Source organism: Clytia hemisphaerica, unplaced genomic scaffold, assembly GCF_902728285.1.
Source record: "Clytia hemisphaerica strain Z4C2 unplaced genomic scaffold, Clytia hemisphaerica genome assembly, whole genome shotgun sequence".
NCBI lineage: Eukaryota > Metazoa > Cnidaria > Hydrozoa > Leptothecata > Clytiidae > Clytia > Clytia hemisphaerica.
The window spans coordinates 816,464-833,897 of record NW_027103638.1 but is presented as its reverse complement, the minus strand read 5'-3'; the positions used below and the strand labels follow the sequence as shown (position 1 = coordinate 833,897).

At 35.8% G+C, this 17,434-nt stretch overlaps 1 protein-coding gene across 1 annotated transcript; it reads left to right on the top strand.

Annotated features, from left to right (window-relative positions):
- Positions 1–31: 31 nt before the first annotated feature.
- LOC136802769 (transmembrane protease serine 9-like) lies at positions 32–16,857 on the top strand. Its single transcript, XM_067059528.1, has 13 exons — positions 32–132; positions 670–792; positions 1,205–1,321; positions 1,893–2,096; positions 2,945–3,160; positions 3,781–3,904; positions 4,255–4,349; positions 4,878–5,015; positions 5,566–5,595; positions 6,183–6,376; positions 7,337–7,427; positions 8,767–8,982; positions 16,404–16,857. The coding sequence occupies exons 1-13, from the start codon at positions 84–86 to the stop codon at positions 16,736–16,738; spliced, it is 1,932 nt and encodes a 643-aa protein (XP_066915629.1). The 5' UTR covers positions 32–83; the 3' UTR covers positions 16,739–16,857.
- The last annotated feature ends 577 nt before the right edge of the window (positions 16,858–17,434 follow it).

Below are 17,434 nucleotides of genomic sequence, written 5' to 3'. Positions count from 1 at the left end.
TTCCTACATAAATTGAAACATTTTGAAGGCAATATTATTTGCCTGCATTACTGTATTTTGGATACAGTTAGAAGAATTCAAAGATGGTAGTGTTGCTGGTCTTCTTCTTTTTGTTCCAGTTTGTGGCTGCAGGTACTAACTTATTTTTCATAATACTTCAAAAGAGTCTCAAATCAATCTTTATGGGGGGCGTACGGTATTTGGGAACTGCGGAAATCGACCCTTTTTTCTTCGGAATTTCGGAAATCAGGCAAAATTCCTTCGGTATTTTGGAATTCTGAAGCTGTTTCGGTATCGGAAATCGATGAATTTTTGCTTCGAAATTTCGGTATTATCCCGCTTTTTCAGAATTATCATACATAAAAAATCAAATTTGATGAATAATTAGTCAAAACGAGGAAAAATACCCCAAAAAATCGGTATCGGAATTGCAAGTATTTTTTTACGGAATTTCGAAAATTTTGGTAAAATCATTTGGTATTTCGGAAATCGTTGTTGAAAAATAGTTAATCATACCCTTTTTTGTCACAAATAACAAATTTGCTAGTTTTTTAAAACCACAAATTTCACAAAAATTAATCCTGGGACTAAAGTACAACTAATAATTTGAAAGAGTTTGATGATTTGATTTTGGAATATTTTTCAATAAATTCTTACGTGTTTTCTTAGATTTTGGTTGTCAAGATTGGGTCAGCAGATGTGATGTCTACGCCAAGAAAGGATGGTGCGCTGAAATCCATCCTAATCATGACTACATGAAAAACATGTGTCCAAAAATATGTGGCTTCTGCGGTAAAGTTTAATTTATTTCCACGTCAGGGAGGTTTGGGGTCAGTAATGAAATCATATTTCCGTATTCTCGAAACTTCTCCAAAATGGAGTTGTGATATCCAAAGAATTAAAAAACCTTTCATTTATGTCTAATATTTTACGGGATTTTAGTACTAACCCCCTATTCACGTTATTGTGTAGAGGTGATAATATTACGGACTCTATTATAGAGTCGATTATGAAAAAGTCGACTTTTACATTATTGATTCAAATGTCTATTGTTACAAACGGGGAATTCTCTACAGTGATATAAAAATGATCTGATATAGATACGATAGCTGTCAGTCTTCCCAGCTGCTTTCCAATTAATGCTCCCCCACCTTCCCCAGCACTAAATACAATTCAACAATCTCTGTGATATGAAAATCGACAGGAGCTGATAAAACAACCACGCCACCAAAGACAACAACGACCACACCTTTACCAACAACAACGTCTTCAACAGAATCACCAAAGACAACTTATCAACCACCAACATTGAACCCGCTTGGTATTTATCGTCTAAAAATTGTTATAAAACACTTGCGAAATTTGTATGGGATTGGGCTTTTCCAGAAAATCTTTTTAAACCCTCTGTAGGATATTGATTTCTCGAACTATCGAACCCCCTGGATATCCTACTTTATTAGTAAAGACCCCTGGATATTCACTCTTAAAAATATGCTCAACTCTGCGGATATCCTCTCGTATAAAGATGCTTTCTATTTCTGGAAAAGTCTATTTAAGGAAGCAGATTCAAAACTGTTCTTAATGCTCTTGACCTCTTTCGAAGAAAATAAGCGTTTCTGTTATCTGATTTTAGCCAGGTTTTTATCCGCAACCTTAACTTGTTTAACCCTTTCAGTTAAAACAAAAAATGAAGTTTCGCAGCTAACGAGAGTTCCGGAACCTCATAGTTATGGAGATATAGCTCGTCAAAGTAAAGTTCCGGAGGTACTCGCTATGCGGATGTGTGAGACTGAAAAGGTTTTTATATCAGAATCTTTATTTGAGAAAGTTTGACCATCTTATCCATTGTTACCATCACCATATAATTTTGTCTTCCTCTGCTTACACAACAGATAAATGTCAATTGCCAGATGTTGCCGTCAGTCGGATCATTTCTGGTCGAGACGCCAAGCCTGGACAATTCCCATGGCAAGTTGCAATGTATGTTAACGGCCATTTCAGTTGTGGCGGATCTATCTTGAAGCCTGATTGGTTGATCACGGCTGCACATTGTCTCCAGGGATTGCAACCGAGTCATAATATCACTTTTGTTGCAGGTAGCGAATTTATTTGAAACAAATCTTCTTATTGTAGCCATAGAGAATTTCATCGTAATAAGAAAGATCTTCCAGATATCCAAATCTCCGGTCACTGTTAAGCGTGTGTTAGGGCTTGAAAATCTCACCTGCTTCTACTATTAATAACATTAGTTCCTTAGTATCTTCCTTATGAAACACCAATAAGCTGCCAATTCTCGCACCCACATTCTCCCTTTACATGAAAATTGTTTGAGTATGAATTTTCCAGCAGGGTCAAATTACGCTATGTCTTAATTAATTGTATTGACAGGCTATAGAATATAGACATTTTAACCCCTAGTAAACTTGAACCACATGTCCTTGCTTGTTTGTTTTGGATTAGTTTAGGCTTCTGCTCATCCTCTAACGAAAGAATTTCTTGTAAGGAGTACAGTTGACTGGAACTCGAAGGGGAAGAATTTCTTGTAAGGAGTACAGTTGACTCGAACTCGAAGGGGAATTCAATTTGTACGAATAACGGAGAATTGTTTAGAAATTAAAGAAAGCGTTTTAAGAGGAATCCTCTTTGACAGAGACTGATAATTAGTTCGAATTATAGAAAAATTGGAATATTAGAAGTTCGAAATTTACGAGATTTAACTGCATATCTATAGAATTCTGAAAATTAGATTAGGGTTGATTGCTTATTGGCATGCTAACATATTTTTCCAGGTGAATTGGATCGGTCAGTATCCTCTGGCCATGAACAAACATCAGAGATCTCTTTAAGTAGTGTAGGATTACCACCACACCCTATGTTTTAAGTTTGACTATCATTCACTAATCCTGAACCGACTTTTTACTATTTCTCTTTACTTTGGTTACAGGTGAATTGGATCGATCAGTATCATCTGGCTATGAACAAACATCAGAAATCGAGATGCCTCACATACATCCCCATTATGAAATGCCAATCTCTTTGAACAATGATATCGCACTGGTTAAATTAAAAAGACCTTTCAAATTCAACCGGTTCGTTCAACCAGTTTGTATTCCTCAGCAACACGAAGAAATTGCACCTGGATCCAAGTGCATCCTGTCAGGTGAAATATTGCGTCTGCATTTTTAGGCTACACGTATCCTTTTTGATCAGTTTGATATATTTTTAACTCTCGGATAGGAATTTTATACACGATACGCATGACGCATCCCCTATATCAAAACATATCAGCTGGGATACGTTCAGTCTACTGAATTAAAAAAACGGAGTTTTCAGATTATACAGGTTAAGACCATTTCTCGAAACAAAATGCATCAATTAAGGTTTGTTTTAGGGTTTTCAACAGTTTTGAACAGTAGATTAGCTTATACCATAGACATATGATCATTATCATATGTCTATGCTTATACTTACCTCACTTATCATCCTTTTGGTCTATTACGTTCTTATGTGTTTTGCTTTACATTGAAGTGACGTCATTTTTTTTGAAAAAGTAATAAATAACTTGAAGTAACGTCGATTTCTCCACGATGATCCTGGGGGGGGGGTATTTGTAAAAAGTTACAGACTGAACAGTGTTAAGACCGTCTTATTCATTTCGGACCAACACGAAACTGTAAATTATTTTACATGGTTTGAGAGGTTTTAATCCAGTGTTCTTGTTTAACTGGAGAAATTTTACAGAAAGTCCTAGGTCAAAACTCATAATTTTTTCTTTTTTAGGTTGGGGTAGAACAAAGAAGGACGGTGAGTCACCAAATGTTTTAAAGTATACAAAGCTGTATGTGGTAAACCAAACACAATGCGTGGCGTGGAATCGACGAATCACTAACTATATGATGTGTGGGTAAGGCTATTATTTGAATTTTGGGTACACCTTTTTATTTTGTCCCCTCTGGTAACAGTCTAGGTCCACTGTTGATGGAACGAGTCGATATTTTACGTGAACAGCCCAGTAATCTAGGACTTTTAGACAGTCTTTCTATTGTTTTCACGGAGTCCACAGCCAATCGGTTTGGTTATCGATAAACTTAGTGAGACATTGGAATGAGAGGGGATTCGAATCCCTGGTTTGACGGGCTGACGCCTTGACCTTTCGGCCATCGATCTATGTCATGTCAGAGTTAAAGTGTTGACTCTAGGCTACTAATATTACTCAAACTAAGGAATTTTAAAAGAGACCGTTGCTCTTTTCAGGTACGACGAAAATAATGTATTAGCATCTGGTTGTCAAGGTGATTCTGGTGGTCCTCTGATGTGTCAAGATTCGCATGGGGCATGGAAACTACACGGTAAGGATCAATTTACATCATTTAAGGGATCAGGTTTGAATTTAATTCAATTTTAAGGATTATACACTTGTGAATTTCCTTTGTTTATCAAAGTTGCTATCATTGTTTGATAAGCCGGTATATGAAACCGTTTGAGCTTAAGCAAATGAGCAGGCCTTGATCTTACTATTCAGTTGTGTTAAATTTGATGTGATGCCCAAGTAGGACACAAAAATCTTTTATTAAAAAAGGCAGGTAGATCGGTACATTTGCAATAGCTTTTTTCCACAACAGACCTTTTCATAAATTACGCCATGAGCAACGTTTGCCTCGTTTTCAAAATATTGCTATGGTTATTGATTCTAAAAGGAGATCATAAGAGATCGGCTCTATTTATAAAAGTGTTACTTGAAGACTCAAGGGATTTAATCACCCTGACAATGGTTTCAAAACGAGACAGTTGTTGCACTCAAAATAATTTATAAAAAAGCCTATAAACTTAAACAATTTCTACACTCTTCTAGACCTGGAATCTCATTGATCTTTCAGGTGTAGTGAGTTGGGGATCATCGAGCTGTCACACCAAATACAAGTATACCACTTTCACCAGAATGTCCATGTATCGATACTTCATCAATGATACTCTTGGCTTGACCAACAAACCGTCTCTTCCACCACCACCCAAGGGTTTGTTATCATTAGGCTATTCATGATCTCAATCGCTCATTGGCTGTAAGTGACGTAAAATCAGTCAATACGTCACTTTCAACCAATTAGCTATTGGGTGGAATGGAAGACATTGCAATGGTGCATATCATGAATTCCAGAAAAAAGATTTATACACCCTAGGTTGAGGAGGTCTTTGTTGGGAAAGGACCCCTGTATTTTCTTCCAATTTATCAGGACCCTATTAGTTTGTTTTTCTCATTTTTTCGACCACCCTGGATTTTCGCTGACGAACAGCACCAAAGGCTAATAAAAGTCACAATTATACAATTTGTAAATTATTTATAAAAAGTCGACACCAAGTCGTTGATGTAGGGCAAGCAGTTTCTGCACGGACATGATGTAGGCCTCCATTGCTGATCGTTCTATTACCTCACCCACAAATACCCTAACAGGAAATATTATTTTGAAATAACTTTTAAAAGGACATTCAAAAAATATCTTTATGTAATCCATACAAAATGTGTTAATAGACTCGCGATCTTTTGATTTATTTTTTGTCACTTTTTAGGGGGCTGTGATGCCGACGTATCGAGCCAAGGTAAATGCACATTTTATATTCATTCATATTCGTTTTACCCATACATTAGATAAATACCATCATTTTTTCAAATATTAATTTATTCGGGAGGAGGGTTGGGAGGTTAAAAACAGGGCAGCATGGGTCGTGGTGCTTTTAGGTCCAGACCTTTTTTAACTATATAATAGGACACAAATAAGTATAATGCAGCCACTCAAGGTTAGTATCAATTACTAAAGACCAGTAGATCACCCTGCCAGTAGGAAGGTCAAGACCTCCTGGTGCATAATTCTAAAAATTGGGTTATCCCATCTTATGATGCCAGTGGTAAGAAATTTCTATCGATGTGTTCCGTTCTCTTCAAAAAACCTGAAATTTCTCACGTGACTCATTGGTATTAAGAGTGGAGGGGGAGGGCTTTTGATAATCCTGTATATTCCGGTATATTGAAAGGCTGAATTTCCGGTATTCCAGTACTCTTCAGAACGTTTTAACTTAAGGGTTTTTGTTCGGTACGATGGTGTTTTGTAAAAAAATGATACTACTATTCCGGTATTTTGTCTTTTCCTACAATTACTACTAGGTCGTTTCATTATTCCTCCTTTTAGATGCGTTCCTTTTGAAAAGTTTATACTCTTCATCTACCAATCCAACGTGTGGGCAATCTGCGCCAGCATCAGGGCGTGTTATTGCTGGTAAGAACGCCAAAGACGGTCAATTTCCTTGGCAAGTAGCTATCTACAAGACAAATTGGAATTGGAATGAGGAAAGGGGAGAACGTGTTAAAAGTACCATGTTTCAGGTATGTCTTAAGGCTGGTCTTCTTTGCGCGCGCTTCAATCGCACTTTTTCGAGCAAAGCTTCCACGCTATTGGTCAAAAGAAAAATGAAGCAACTCCATTGGCGCGATCTGACGTAACGGTTGAAAAAATTCTTTCAAGCGCGCTACATTTTTATGACATAATCTTTTTTCCAAGCAAAATGGATTGAAGCCAAAAAGTGCGATTGAAGCATGCGCAAGTGAAGACCGGCCTTTAGGTTTGATAGCTTGGGTCGACTAAAAATTGTCTTCAATTTGCGAACGCTTTTATATGTGGACAGTCTGAATGCAACAAACAAGTATCAAAAATTGAGAATGGAGGAAAACTTACAACGTACTTCCCATGCTAAGGCAATAGCGAGTTTATGTATGTGTGTTTTTCAGCGACGGAGACGGTAAGGTTCTAATTTGAGTAGATCCTGACCAGCTGAGGACGACGGTAAATCAGCACTTTTACCGTCCTCGATTTTGCGGGGTGGAATTGCGGGTTTTTCTAAATCGCTTCAGTCACTCAACCGTCCTCAAAAGCGCAAATACATAAACTCGGTAATCTTAGAGTGGCATTGAGTGTTAGGCAATAATTCCAATATGAGAGGGGTTAGATGGCTTCTAGACTATTCTTAGGCTTATCTGAACAACTTTGAGTGTTCGGATTCTGATATTCTAAGGTCCTAAATCTTAGGTCTCATGACGAAAGTCGGGGTTAAAACTCTTCAGTAATTTAGAGCGTGAGAATTTAGGTGTTTAATGTTTAGCAAGGAATTCCCCAACCTCGTTCCCTGTGCATTATCAGCTTTTTGATGCTTACTGACAGCGCTAGATAATACCCTGGCGTTAATCAGAAACATAAATAAAGCCTAAAATACACGGGGACGAGGTTGGGAATCCCCCTTTTTACCAAATATTGCGAATGTGACGATTCTCTCTCCTTTTTCGCACCAGTGTGGTGGATCATTGATTGCTCCACAATGGGTTTTAACCGCAAGCCACTGCGTTTACAGAAGTTATGCCTATAAATTCAATGTCAGTATAGGTAAGTCTGATCCGTTTTCAAGGTTTTAAAGCATCCCTGAAATACCGCGAATCATCATTTGTCACTGGTCAAAAATACATCCCTGTCTCACAGCCCCGGTGAGAGTTTTTCCCACAGTGGGGATGAAAACTTATATCGAAATATCAAAGTCAATTTTCCAAATTGACGAAATTTACTAACCGGGGACGAAATTTGTCCAATTTTTTGTTAAGTTACGCGATTTCTGCCATAATTATATGGTTGATTACATTTAGCTTAGATTTGTAAAGGACGAGCGGGGCGATAAATCCGTATTATCGGCGATCCAAAAAATATCTGCAATCTGATTGGTTAAAAAGAGTACAATATATCTTGTATTTTACATGTAAAAATATAAATTGACGAAAAGATGTTGTTGCATTGTAGCGGTAGAAGCAATCTAACGTCACTTTGATACCAAAGTGTCCTCCAACACAAAAAGTGCATTTTTTGGGTCACCGATAAACCAGTTATCAGACATTTGCTCGTACAATATGGAAATATTTCACTCGTTCCGGATTCTCCGTATATTTTCCTCGCCTACAGGCTCGGAAAATATTGTACGGAAAAATCTCGGAATTCGTAAAATATTTCTCATATTGTACTCGCAACTGTCCGATAACTATTACATAGCCCCGCTTTTTTGTAATCGCCCTGATGTAAACAAAAATTTTTATTGGTTGAAATATCGTACGATATTTTGATTGGTTAACAAAATATCGTACGAAATTTTTAAGCCAATCAAAATAAAAGTGTCAGTCGAATGTTTTTTTATAGTTTTGAATGTTTTTATAAGTTTCGAAAAGAATAGCGATTGAGTGTTCTTCAATTCTTTTTTTGACCATATAATTAACGCGGAATAACATGGTATTCTCGGGTGATTTTGGATTATAAATAATCCCAAATCACCCTCTAAACCCATGGCCCCCGTCACCGGGGGGGCCAGGGGGGCCATGGCCCCCCCCCCCCAGTATTTTTTTTTTACTTTGAAAAATCTTATATATACCGTTTAGAGGGGTGAAATAAGGGCAAAATTTTCTTCGTCGCCCAACCATGGTGGGCGACATATTTTTTTGGCCCCCTCAATTCGATGCGCACGCCGGGGGCCATGAAACCATGTTATTACTAGTACTTATGAAAGCAAATGTTGGAATCATTAGACTTGTAGACCCTAATCTATAAACCCTTGCGCAAATTGAAAGTTACGTAACTTCACAAAATATGAAAAATCTCCATTGCTCCAATGCTCATTTTTTAAAAAGAAAACTCTACCTAACTCTCATCAAATTGAAACAAATTCAATTATGCGCCAACCTCATAGGAGTGACAAACCGAAAGACTGGATCCGTCCATGAGCAGAGAGTTGGTGTTGAGAAATTTTTCACCCATCCACAATACAAGAAGCACATCTCATTGAACAATGATCTTGCCCTGTTGAAGCTATCTTCACCCATTCGATTGAGTGATTATCGATCTACTGTTTGTTTACCTGGTCAAGGACAACAAGTGCCGGTTGGAACGAAATGCTTTATCTCAGGTATGAAATACCATAGCCCACATTGTCCTATTTTGAGTACACCAGGATGGTTCAAAATGTTTTTTTTTATTTTGCATCAACATTATCGCAATTTTAGTCTGAGTCGCTTCCCCTTCAACGTTAGGTAGGCGACTGGGGTCACATTAAAAAAAGTCCTTTAGTTAAAAAATGTTACCGGAAACGTAGGTACTCTTGTCTCCCGAATAGACGTCCCCCCCGCTAATTGTTAATCGAAAAAAATCCATCCCCCCGTGTGCATAGCACTACTTCGTCACATATCCTTACTTCGTCTCCTTTTGTTATTTTCTCTTTTACGTCATAATATATGCATGAATAATCGCATAAATTATTTCTGATTGATCTTGAGATTAGAGGTGGTTTCTACTTGCTTTTTTTTATTGTATTGTTCTGTAACACCTTTATAGCTGTTGAAATTAAACGAAAAAATTGTTCTTTCATGTGAAGGTGTTAATAAACAAATGAAACAAGAAATAGTCAATGGTTGATCTCTCTTTTTTTTTAAGGTGTTAACAAACAAACTTAATAAAGTGAATGGATGATCGCTTTCTTGTTCCGCCTAGCAAAAAGTAATACAAAAGGTTGAAATCTCAATGTCTGAACCCTTTTTTTATCAAAAGCTTTATAAAGAACATACTGTATACGGCTTCTAAGAGGCATACTTTAAAAGTCGGACCCGGACCTTGGACCCTGACCCCGGACCCTATTTCAGACCCAAGATCGGACCTCAAATCGGACCCTAATTCGGACCCCAAATCGGACCCCTATCTACAAAAGTCGGACCCCCATCTACAAAAGTCAGACCCCCATCTACAAAAGTCGGACCCCCATCTACAAAATTCGGACCCCCATCTACAAAAGTCGGACCCTTATGGCGCGCTAAAGCGGAAATAAATACTATTTATAAATACATCTACGGTGGAAAAAACTCTTGTATATTGCTCATTCCGACATTGCAAATTTTCCGGGGGTTTTGTTGTTTGGAATTGCTTAGGTCAGGGTTGCTAGTGATGCTAATCAAAAATTAACCCCTGTTTTGTGACATTTTTACAGTCAGCCACAACTTTGCTCATAGAGAGAAACCATTTTGTGGCTTACATTTGTAAATGCATCTGTTGTTAAGCTGAATAGTTCAGCTTTCCGTCGCAAAAAGAATGAAATTTTGTGGCTGACTCAAAATTGATCTATAGCTGTCTAAAGTGTGAGTAAATTCTGTGGCTGACATGCCGAGTGGCTTACCCTACCTGCAATCTTTGAGAAGCTATTTCTCAGCAATGGAATTAGATATGACATTAGTTCCTTCTGCGAGTTCTCAGAAAAGGTTTGGATTTCTCATATTCAATCCAAAAATGTGGCTTACATATTGTTAAATGAGAGAAAATGTGGCTTACATCATAAAAGTGCTGTGATTTTTTTATTTCAATATTTTCTTTCACTTTGATTAGGAACACCATCAATTTATGGCTGAATATCAAGGAAAAAAGTAAAATATAGTTGTTAAAAGTACATTTTGGTGGCTTACGGACTCGATAAGAAGCTCTATTAAAATGGATATAAATGCATTATAGATCTTTGACAAAGATTTTATTAAGATTTTCCAAGTAATGGATAGCCGAATGTTTATTTATTTATTGATACATTACATTTTGTATTAAATTGTGGCTTACTGCCCTTCTGTGAGTAAAAAATGTGGCTTACAGCGGGGGAGATAATCAGAAATTATACAGGCTGGAAGTCCATTGACTATCAAGCCTTAAACTATTTCTTTGATTATTTATCAAATATAAAGAGAATAGCCTTATATTTTGTAATTATAAATGCACATTATTGTGGCTTACAGATCCAAAAACATGACTGTAAAGCATTTATCAAACAATGTGATTCAAATCGATTTCAGTGGTGGTTTATGAAGCTAGAACAGTACCTAGTGTAACTTAATTTTGTCTGTCAGCCACAAAAATTGCTCATCTAATCATGAAAAGACAACTATTGATGGTTTCCTTTCAAATTTGATATAAAATACCAACCCTGCATTCTTAATTGATCAATTATCTGTATTGTCATGTTAACGGTATTATCTTGCATTTACCTCCAAGTAAGCCACATTTTGTGCTCAAATTACGACTTCACAACATTTTGAAAGTATTCTGGTGATTTTAAATTGGATTTTAGATCATTTTGAGTAGCTACAAATGTTTTAGAAGCGTACGGAGCAGGTTAAACGCTTAATTTCTGACAAAAATATCCCTTTAATGTAAGCCACAAAATAGAACGTTTAACAGTGGAATATCGTGTACATTTAATGCTTTTCGTAAAATTCAATCTTTCTACCATCGAGAGCTGAAGGTTTCTTTTTTGTATCATCTCTAGTTTTGATGTGGCTTACATTCTAAAAAAATCGACATTTTTTTATTTGCAGCCACAATTTTGGCTCAATTAACAAAATTTTTTTTTTCAATCATATCCTCGTCTTGAGTTCTATAAGCCTCTGAGATTTGAAGGCTAGATTCAAAATACCTGGGGAGTTATTTCAAAAAGTTGTTTTTGGCCACTTTTTCCAATGTCACACTATTTTTGATTAGCATCTAGTAACGGCTTGTCACTGTGCCGGGTGCATACTCGGCGCCTTGGGCCCCGCAGGGTTGATAGTAACGGCTCGAATTTCAGTCAGGTTAAAAAAGGGGCAATTTTACCCATATTATAATAACATAACCCCCGTCTTTTTTGTTATTGTATAAGTATTTCCAAATTTTGATTTCTGCTGTGCGAGTGTGGCTCCACGGGATAGCGCGCTGGGTTTTCTGATCAGAAACTCTTTCATTTGGGGGTCCGACTTTTGTAGATGGGGGTCCGACTTTTGTAGATAGGGGTCCGATTTGGGGTCCGAATTAGGGTCCGATTTGAGGTCCGATCTTGGGTCCGAATTAGGGTCCGATTTGAGGTCCGATCTTGGGTCCGAAATAGGGTCTGGGGTCAGGGTCCAAAGTCCGGGTCCGACTTTTACAGTATGCCCTTCTAAGAAGCGGCACAAGAAAACTAATAAAATAATGGAATCAAATTTGATATTATTTTTTGAATAATTTTAAATAAATTAGTTTTCACCGTGATCTATCTGTGGAAGTTTAAAAAATCTAAATTTTTCAGCTAGTTTCTTTAGTATCTCTAAAAGTAATGCTAAAGTCTCTTTATAATAAGTCAAAATGTAGAAGAAAGAAGTTTTTTGAAACATACATCAACCAGGTCACAAGTTCTGGGACACTTCGTTTCGACAGATCACTCTATCCTATCCTGATCACGGTTGGGATCTCTTAAAATCGGTCATACCAGTTAAAAATCGCCGTAAAAATTTCAATAATATTTTTAGGGTTAAGATTCAAAAGAAAGAAAACCCTAAAGCTTAAAAAAAATTAAATATTCTTAACAAATCTCAATAGAAAAAAGTATATCTCATTCTGTCTCGTCGGGCGTTTCGGCCGCAAATGTACTAAAAGTGCAAGCTAGCAGTTCCTCTTCACCTGAAGTTTCAATATATCGTAAAATTCTTTAAATATCGAAGAAATTTTTGGACGAATAATGGAAGTGAGGAGAGCTTTTAATGAAAGATATGATTAAGTAACATTTGGTGGGATTTTATATGAAAAATATCTGAATGTTTAAGGGCTCTGTTCATAGTGAAAAATCAATTTCAGAATTTGGGTAAAAACCTTATGTTTTCGCTTCTTTGACATGTTTAAGAACAAACTGCTTTTGAAAAAATGAATTTAAAAAATTACATCATGAGTAATTAAGGAATAAGTGTGGCATGGACCTTAATAAAACGTCATAACAACGCTATTCATATACATTTCACAAAAAAAGGGCTTTGAAAGGTGAAAAACTCTTCTTCGAAAAACTCTTCGTTTTTTTCTTCATTTAATTTCTTCATCTCAATTTTTCGATTTTTAAATTCTAATAAGGTAGGTTTAACAGGACATATAAAAAAAGTTATACATTAATCTTTTCAAAATGCAGAAATTGTCATTTAAGTTGGTGTAAAATCGAAAAATTGGGTATGTCCAGAGGCCTTTAAGGAGTAAAGAGTCACGACCAAGTAGTGTTTGATGTTTTTGGTCCAAAACATAAAGATTTCTAATGAATAAAAAGACGTGACCAAATAGTGTTTGGTGTTTTCGTGAGAAAGTATGATCATTCCTAATGAGTAAGAAGGCGTGACCAAGAAGTGTTTGGTGTTTTTGGTCGAAATTATTTTGCAAAATTTTTAAAGAACCCTTACGCAATGCATCGTGACAAAGTAAGGAAAATTTTTTTGCCTGATCTGCGAAATCTAACTTTCAAGTCATGTGACCAAGTAAGGATAAATTTTTTTGCCTGATCTGCAAATTTTAACTTTCAAGTCATGTGACCAAGTAAGGATAAATTTTTTTGACTGATCTGCAATATGTAACTTTCAAGTCACGTGACCAAGTAAGGATAAATTATTTTGACTGATCTGCAAAATCTAACTTTCAAGTCATGTGACCAAGTAAGGATAATTTTTTTTGTATGATCTGCAATATCTAAAATTCAAGTCATGTGACCAAGTAAGGATAATTTTTTTTTGCCTGATCTGCAAATTCTAACTTTCAAGTCATGTTACCAAGTAAGGATAAATTTTTTTGAATGATCTGCAATATCTAACTTTCAAGTCATGTGACCAAGTAAGGATAATTTTTTTTGACTGATCTGCAAATCTAACTTTCAAGTCATGTGACCAAGTAAGGATAAATTTTTTTGACAGATCTGCAAATTCTAACTTTCAAGTCATGTGACCAAGTAAGGATAAATTTTTTTGAATGATCTGCAATATCTAACTTTCAAGTCATGTGACCAAGTAAGGATAATTTTTTTGACTGATCTGCAAAATCTAACTTTCAAGTCATGTGACCAAGTAAGGATAAATTTTTTTGACAGATCTGCAAATTCTAACTTTCAAGTCATGTGACCAAGTAAGGATAAATTTTTGCGAAATTTTTAAAGAATTCTTACGCAATGCATCATGACCAAGTAAGGATAAATTTTTTTTGACTGATCTGTAAAATTTAAATTTCAAGTCATGTGACCAAGTAAGGATAAATTTTTTGACTGATCTGCAAAGTGTAACTTTCAAGTCATGTGACCAAGTAAGGATAAATTTTTTTGCCTGATCTGCAAATTTTAACTTTCAAGTCATGTGACCAAGTAAGGATAAATTTTTTTGACTGATCTGCAATATGTAACTTTCAAGTCACGTGACCAAGTAAGGATAATTTTTTTTTGCCTGACCTGCAAATTTTAACTTTCAAGTCATGTGACCAAGTAAGGATAAATTATTTTGACTGATCTGCAAAATCTAACTTTCTAGTCATGTGACCAAGTAAGGATAAATTTTTTTGAATGATCTGCAATAACTAACTCTCAAGTCATGTGACCAAGTAAGGATAAATTTTTTTGACAGATCTGCAAATTCTAACTTTCAAGTCATGTGACCAAGTAAGGATAAATTTTTGCGAAATTTTTAAAGAACTCTTACGCAATGCATCATGACCAAGTAAGGATAAATTTTTTTTGACTGATCTGTAAAATTTAAATTTCAAGTCATGTGACCAAGTAAGGATAAATTTTTTGACTGATCTGCAAAGTATAACTTTCAAGTCATGTGACCAAGTAAGGATAAATTTTTGCGAAATCTTTAAAGAACTCTTACGCAATGCATCGTGACCAAGTAAGGATAAATTTTTTTTGACTGATCTGTAAAATTTAACTTTCAAGTCATGTGACCAAGTAAGGATAAATTTTTTTGACTGATCTGCAATATGTAACTTTCAAGTCACGTGACCAAGTAAGGATAATTTTTTTTTGCCTGACCTGCAAATTTTAACTTTCAAGTCATGTGACCAAGTAAGGATAAATTATTTTGACTGATCTGCAAAATTTAACTTTCGAGTCATGTGACCAAGTAAGGATAAATTTTTGCGAAATTTTTAAAGAACTCTTACGCAATGCATCATGACCAAGTAAGGATAATTTTTTTTGACTGATCTGTAAATCTAACTTTCAAGTCATGTGACCAAGTAAGAATAAATTTTTTTGACTGATCTGTAAAATTTAACTTTCAAGTCATGTGACCAAGTAAGGATACATTTTTTGACTGATCTGCAAAGTCTAACTTTCAAGTCATGTGACCAAGTAAGGATAATTTTTTTTGACTGATCTGCAAATTCAACTTTCAAGTCATGTGACCATGTGTAGAGCACCCGCGCTTGCGTATTATGGTTTTTTCGAGATATTTCTTTAGAATTCCAATCACGATTGTTCATCCGTGTACTCACTCTTCAAAATGTTACATGTATAGTAGTCATTTGATTAGTCAGTTAAAAAAATGTACTAGCCATAATTTTCATTAAAGTGCCACCGCAGAAGAACGATCAAATGTGTCCATCTCATAGATATCTTCTTATAGTTATAGAGATAAGATAAAGTTACTTATCTGTTTTTTTGTCATCTCTTTTATTACCAAAATAATGGTATATAATGATTTGTTTATATCATACTAAACGCTACTGTACTAAACTGCCATTTTACACTACTGAAAAACGCGCGCAAAATTATGAGATGTTTGCCCAACTTCCTTATGCGTGAAGCTATGAATGTCATCCTGGCTTACTGCGGTGGCAATAATGTCAAAGTATGTTTTTATTTACCTCTGCGCCCATCATTTTCACACCTAACGGTAATTATTTTATGTATTCTAGAAAAATATATCTGTCAATCAACTTCTTAGCTTGCATAATAGCATATGTTACGTCATGTTTAAATGATTAACAATAATCTAGTAGAAACCATGTAAATTTAGCTGTTTAATTTTTAAGCATAAATTATGACGTAGAAAAGAAAATAACAATAGGAGACGAAGTAAGGATATGTGACGAAGTAGTGCTATGCACACCCCGCCCTTATTAAGACCCCCCTGTAATTAATTTCGAGTAATTCGATATTTATTACAGTGCAGAAAGACCTTAAATTTGTGAAAATTTTCCTCTCCGTTAGTATTGGTTCTTATTTTACGTGTTTATTGGTGAAAGTTGCTTTTTTTGTTGTTGAAATTGATATCAGTTAAAAAAATTATGTCTTCAAATTACCCCCCCCCCCGCTTATTAGAATTTAGAAAATTTTCCTACCCCCCTGCTTATTCGGACCCCCCCCCCCGTCTATTCGGGAGACAAGAGTAAATAATTTGCATAGGTCCTGATGATTTCTAAATATTTGAGCTGCGCATTTTCAATTAAATTTGGTTTTGAATTGCTCGCTCTGGTGAAGGAATGTATATTTGTGAATTTCTAGGGTCATTAAAAAAATCAAATTATTCTTCTGTTGGATATTGCTAGGCTGGGGTAAAACGAGTGACAAGCCGTTTACAGTGGACCACTTGCAACATGCACCGTTGCGCATTCTGTCCAATGAAGTCTGTTATAAGCGACAATGGAGATTAAATGAAATCACAGACAAAATGGTTTGCGCATCCGCCGGTCGTGGTTGTCCACAATCTGGTTGTCAAGGTGATTCAGGCGGCCCGCTTACATGTCAACAACCAAACGGTAGTTGGATTCAACATGGCGTGGTTAGCTACGGGTCGCCATACTGCGACACTAAAGAAGCGAGTACAGTTTTCACACGTGTATCGGAATTTAAAGATTGGATCGATAGTATTATGCAGAATTGAACACTTCAAGGACAGAGAAAATTGAAGCATTGATCTTAAACTTGTTATTTTAAAAATATTAGCACTAGAAATTTCAATATCATTATATCAAAAGATAGAGTGAAACAATTTTGACCAAATGTATGGAAAAAATTGCCTTCATTTTTACTTGAAGTTAATGAAAATAGGGAAGCGTAATTACTTATTTCCAACCCTTATTTGCAATGGGCAGTTCCAGAAAACCATTACCTAGGGGGGTGACAGTGTTTTTTGGATTTTTTTTCCACTTGGAAATCCTGAGAAATTTGAAAAAGGTTTCGGAAAATCCAGGATTTTTCCTCATTATTTAGTCATATGTATCGGAAAATCCATAAAATTTGCTCTATTTTCTTGCCAAGTATCGGAAAATTCAAGATTTTCCCATAAAAAATCTTGAATTTTACGGAAATCCTGAAGTTTTTCAAAAGTAAATTTTTACGGAAAATCCATGTCGTCCACAGGGGGGTAACAGACTATAACTTGAACCGCCCAATAATAACACATACACATATTCATTTCTTTTTCTAGAAAAAAAGCAACTAAAAAATTAAATGAAAAAGTAACAAAACATGGATTACACCAAACCTCAGAGAGATGACACTGCATTTCTTCTGGTTTATTCGTCTTAATCAAATCAACACCATGGAAACCTACCTCCTGATACATCCCTCCATCCCA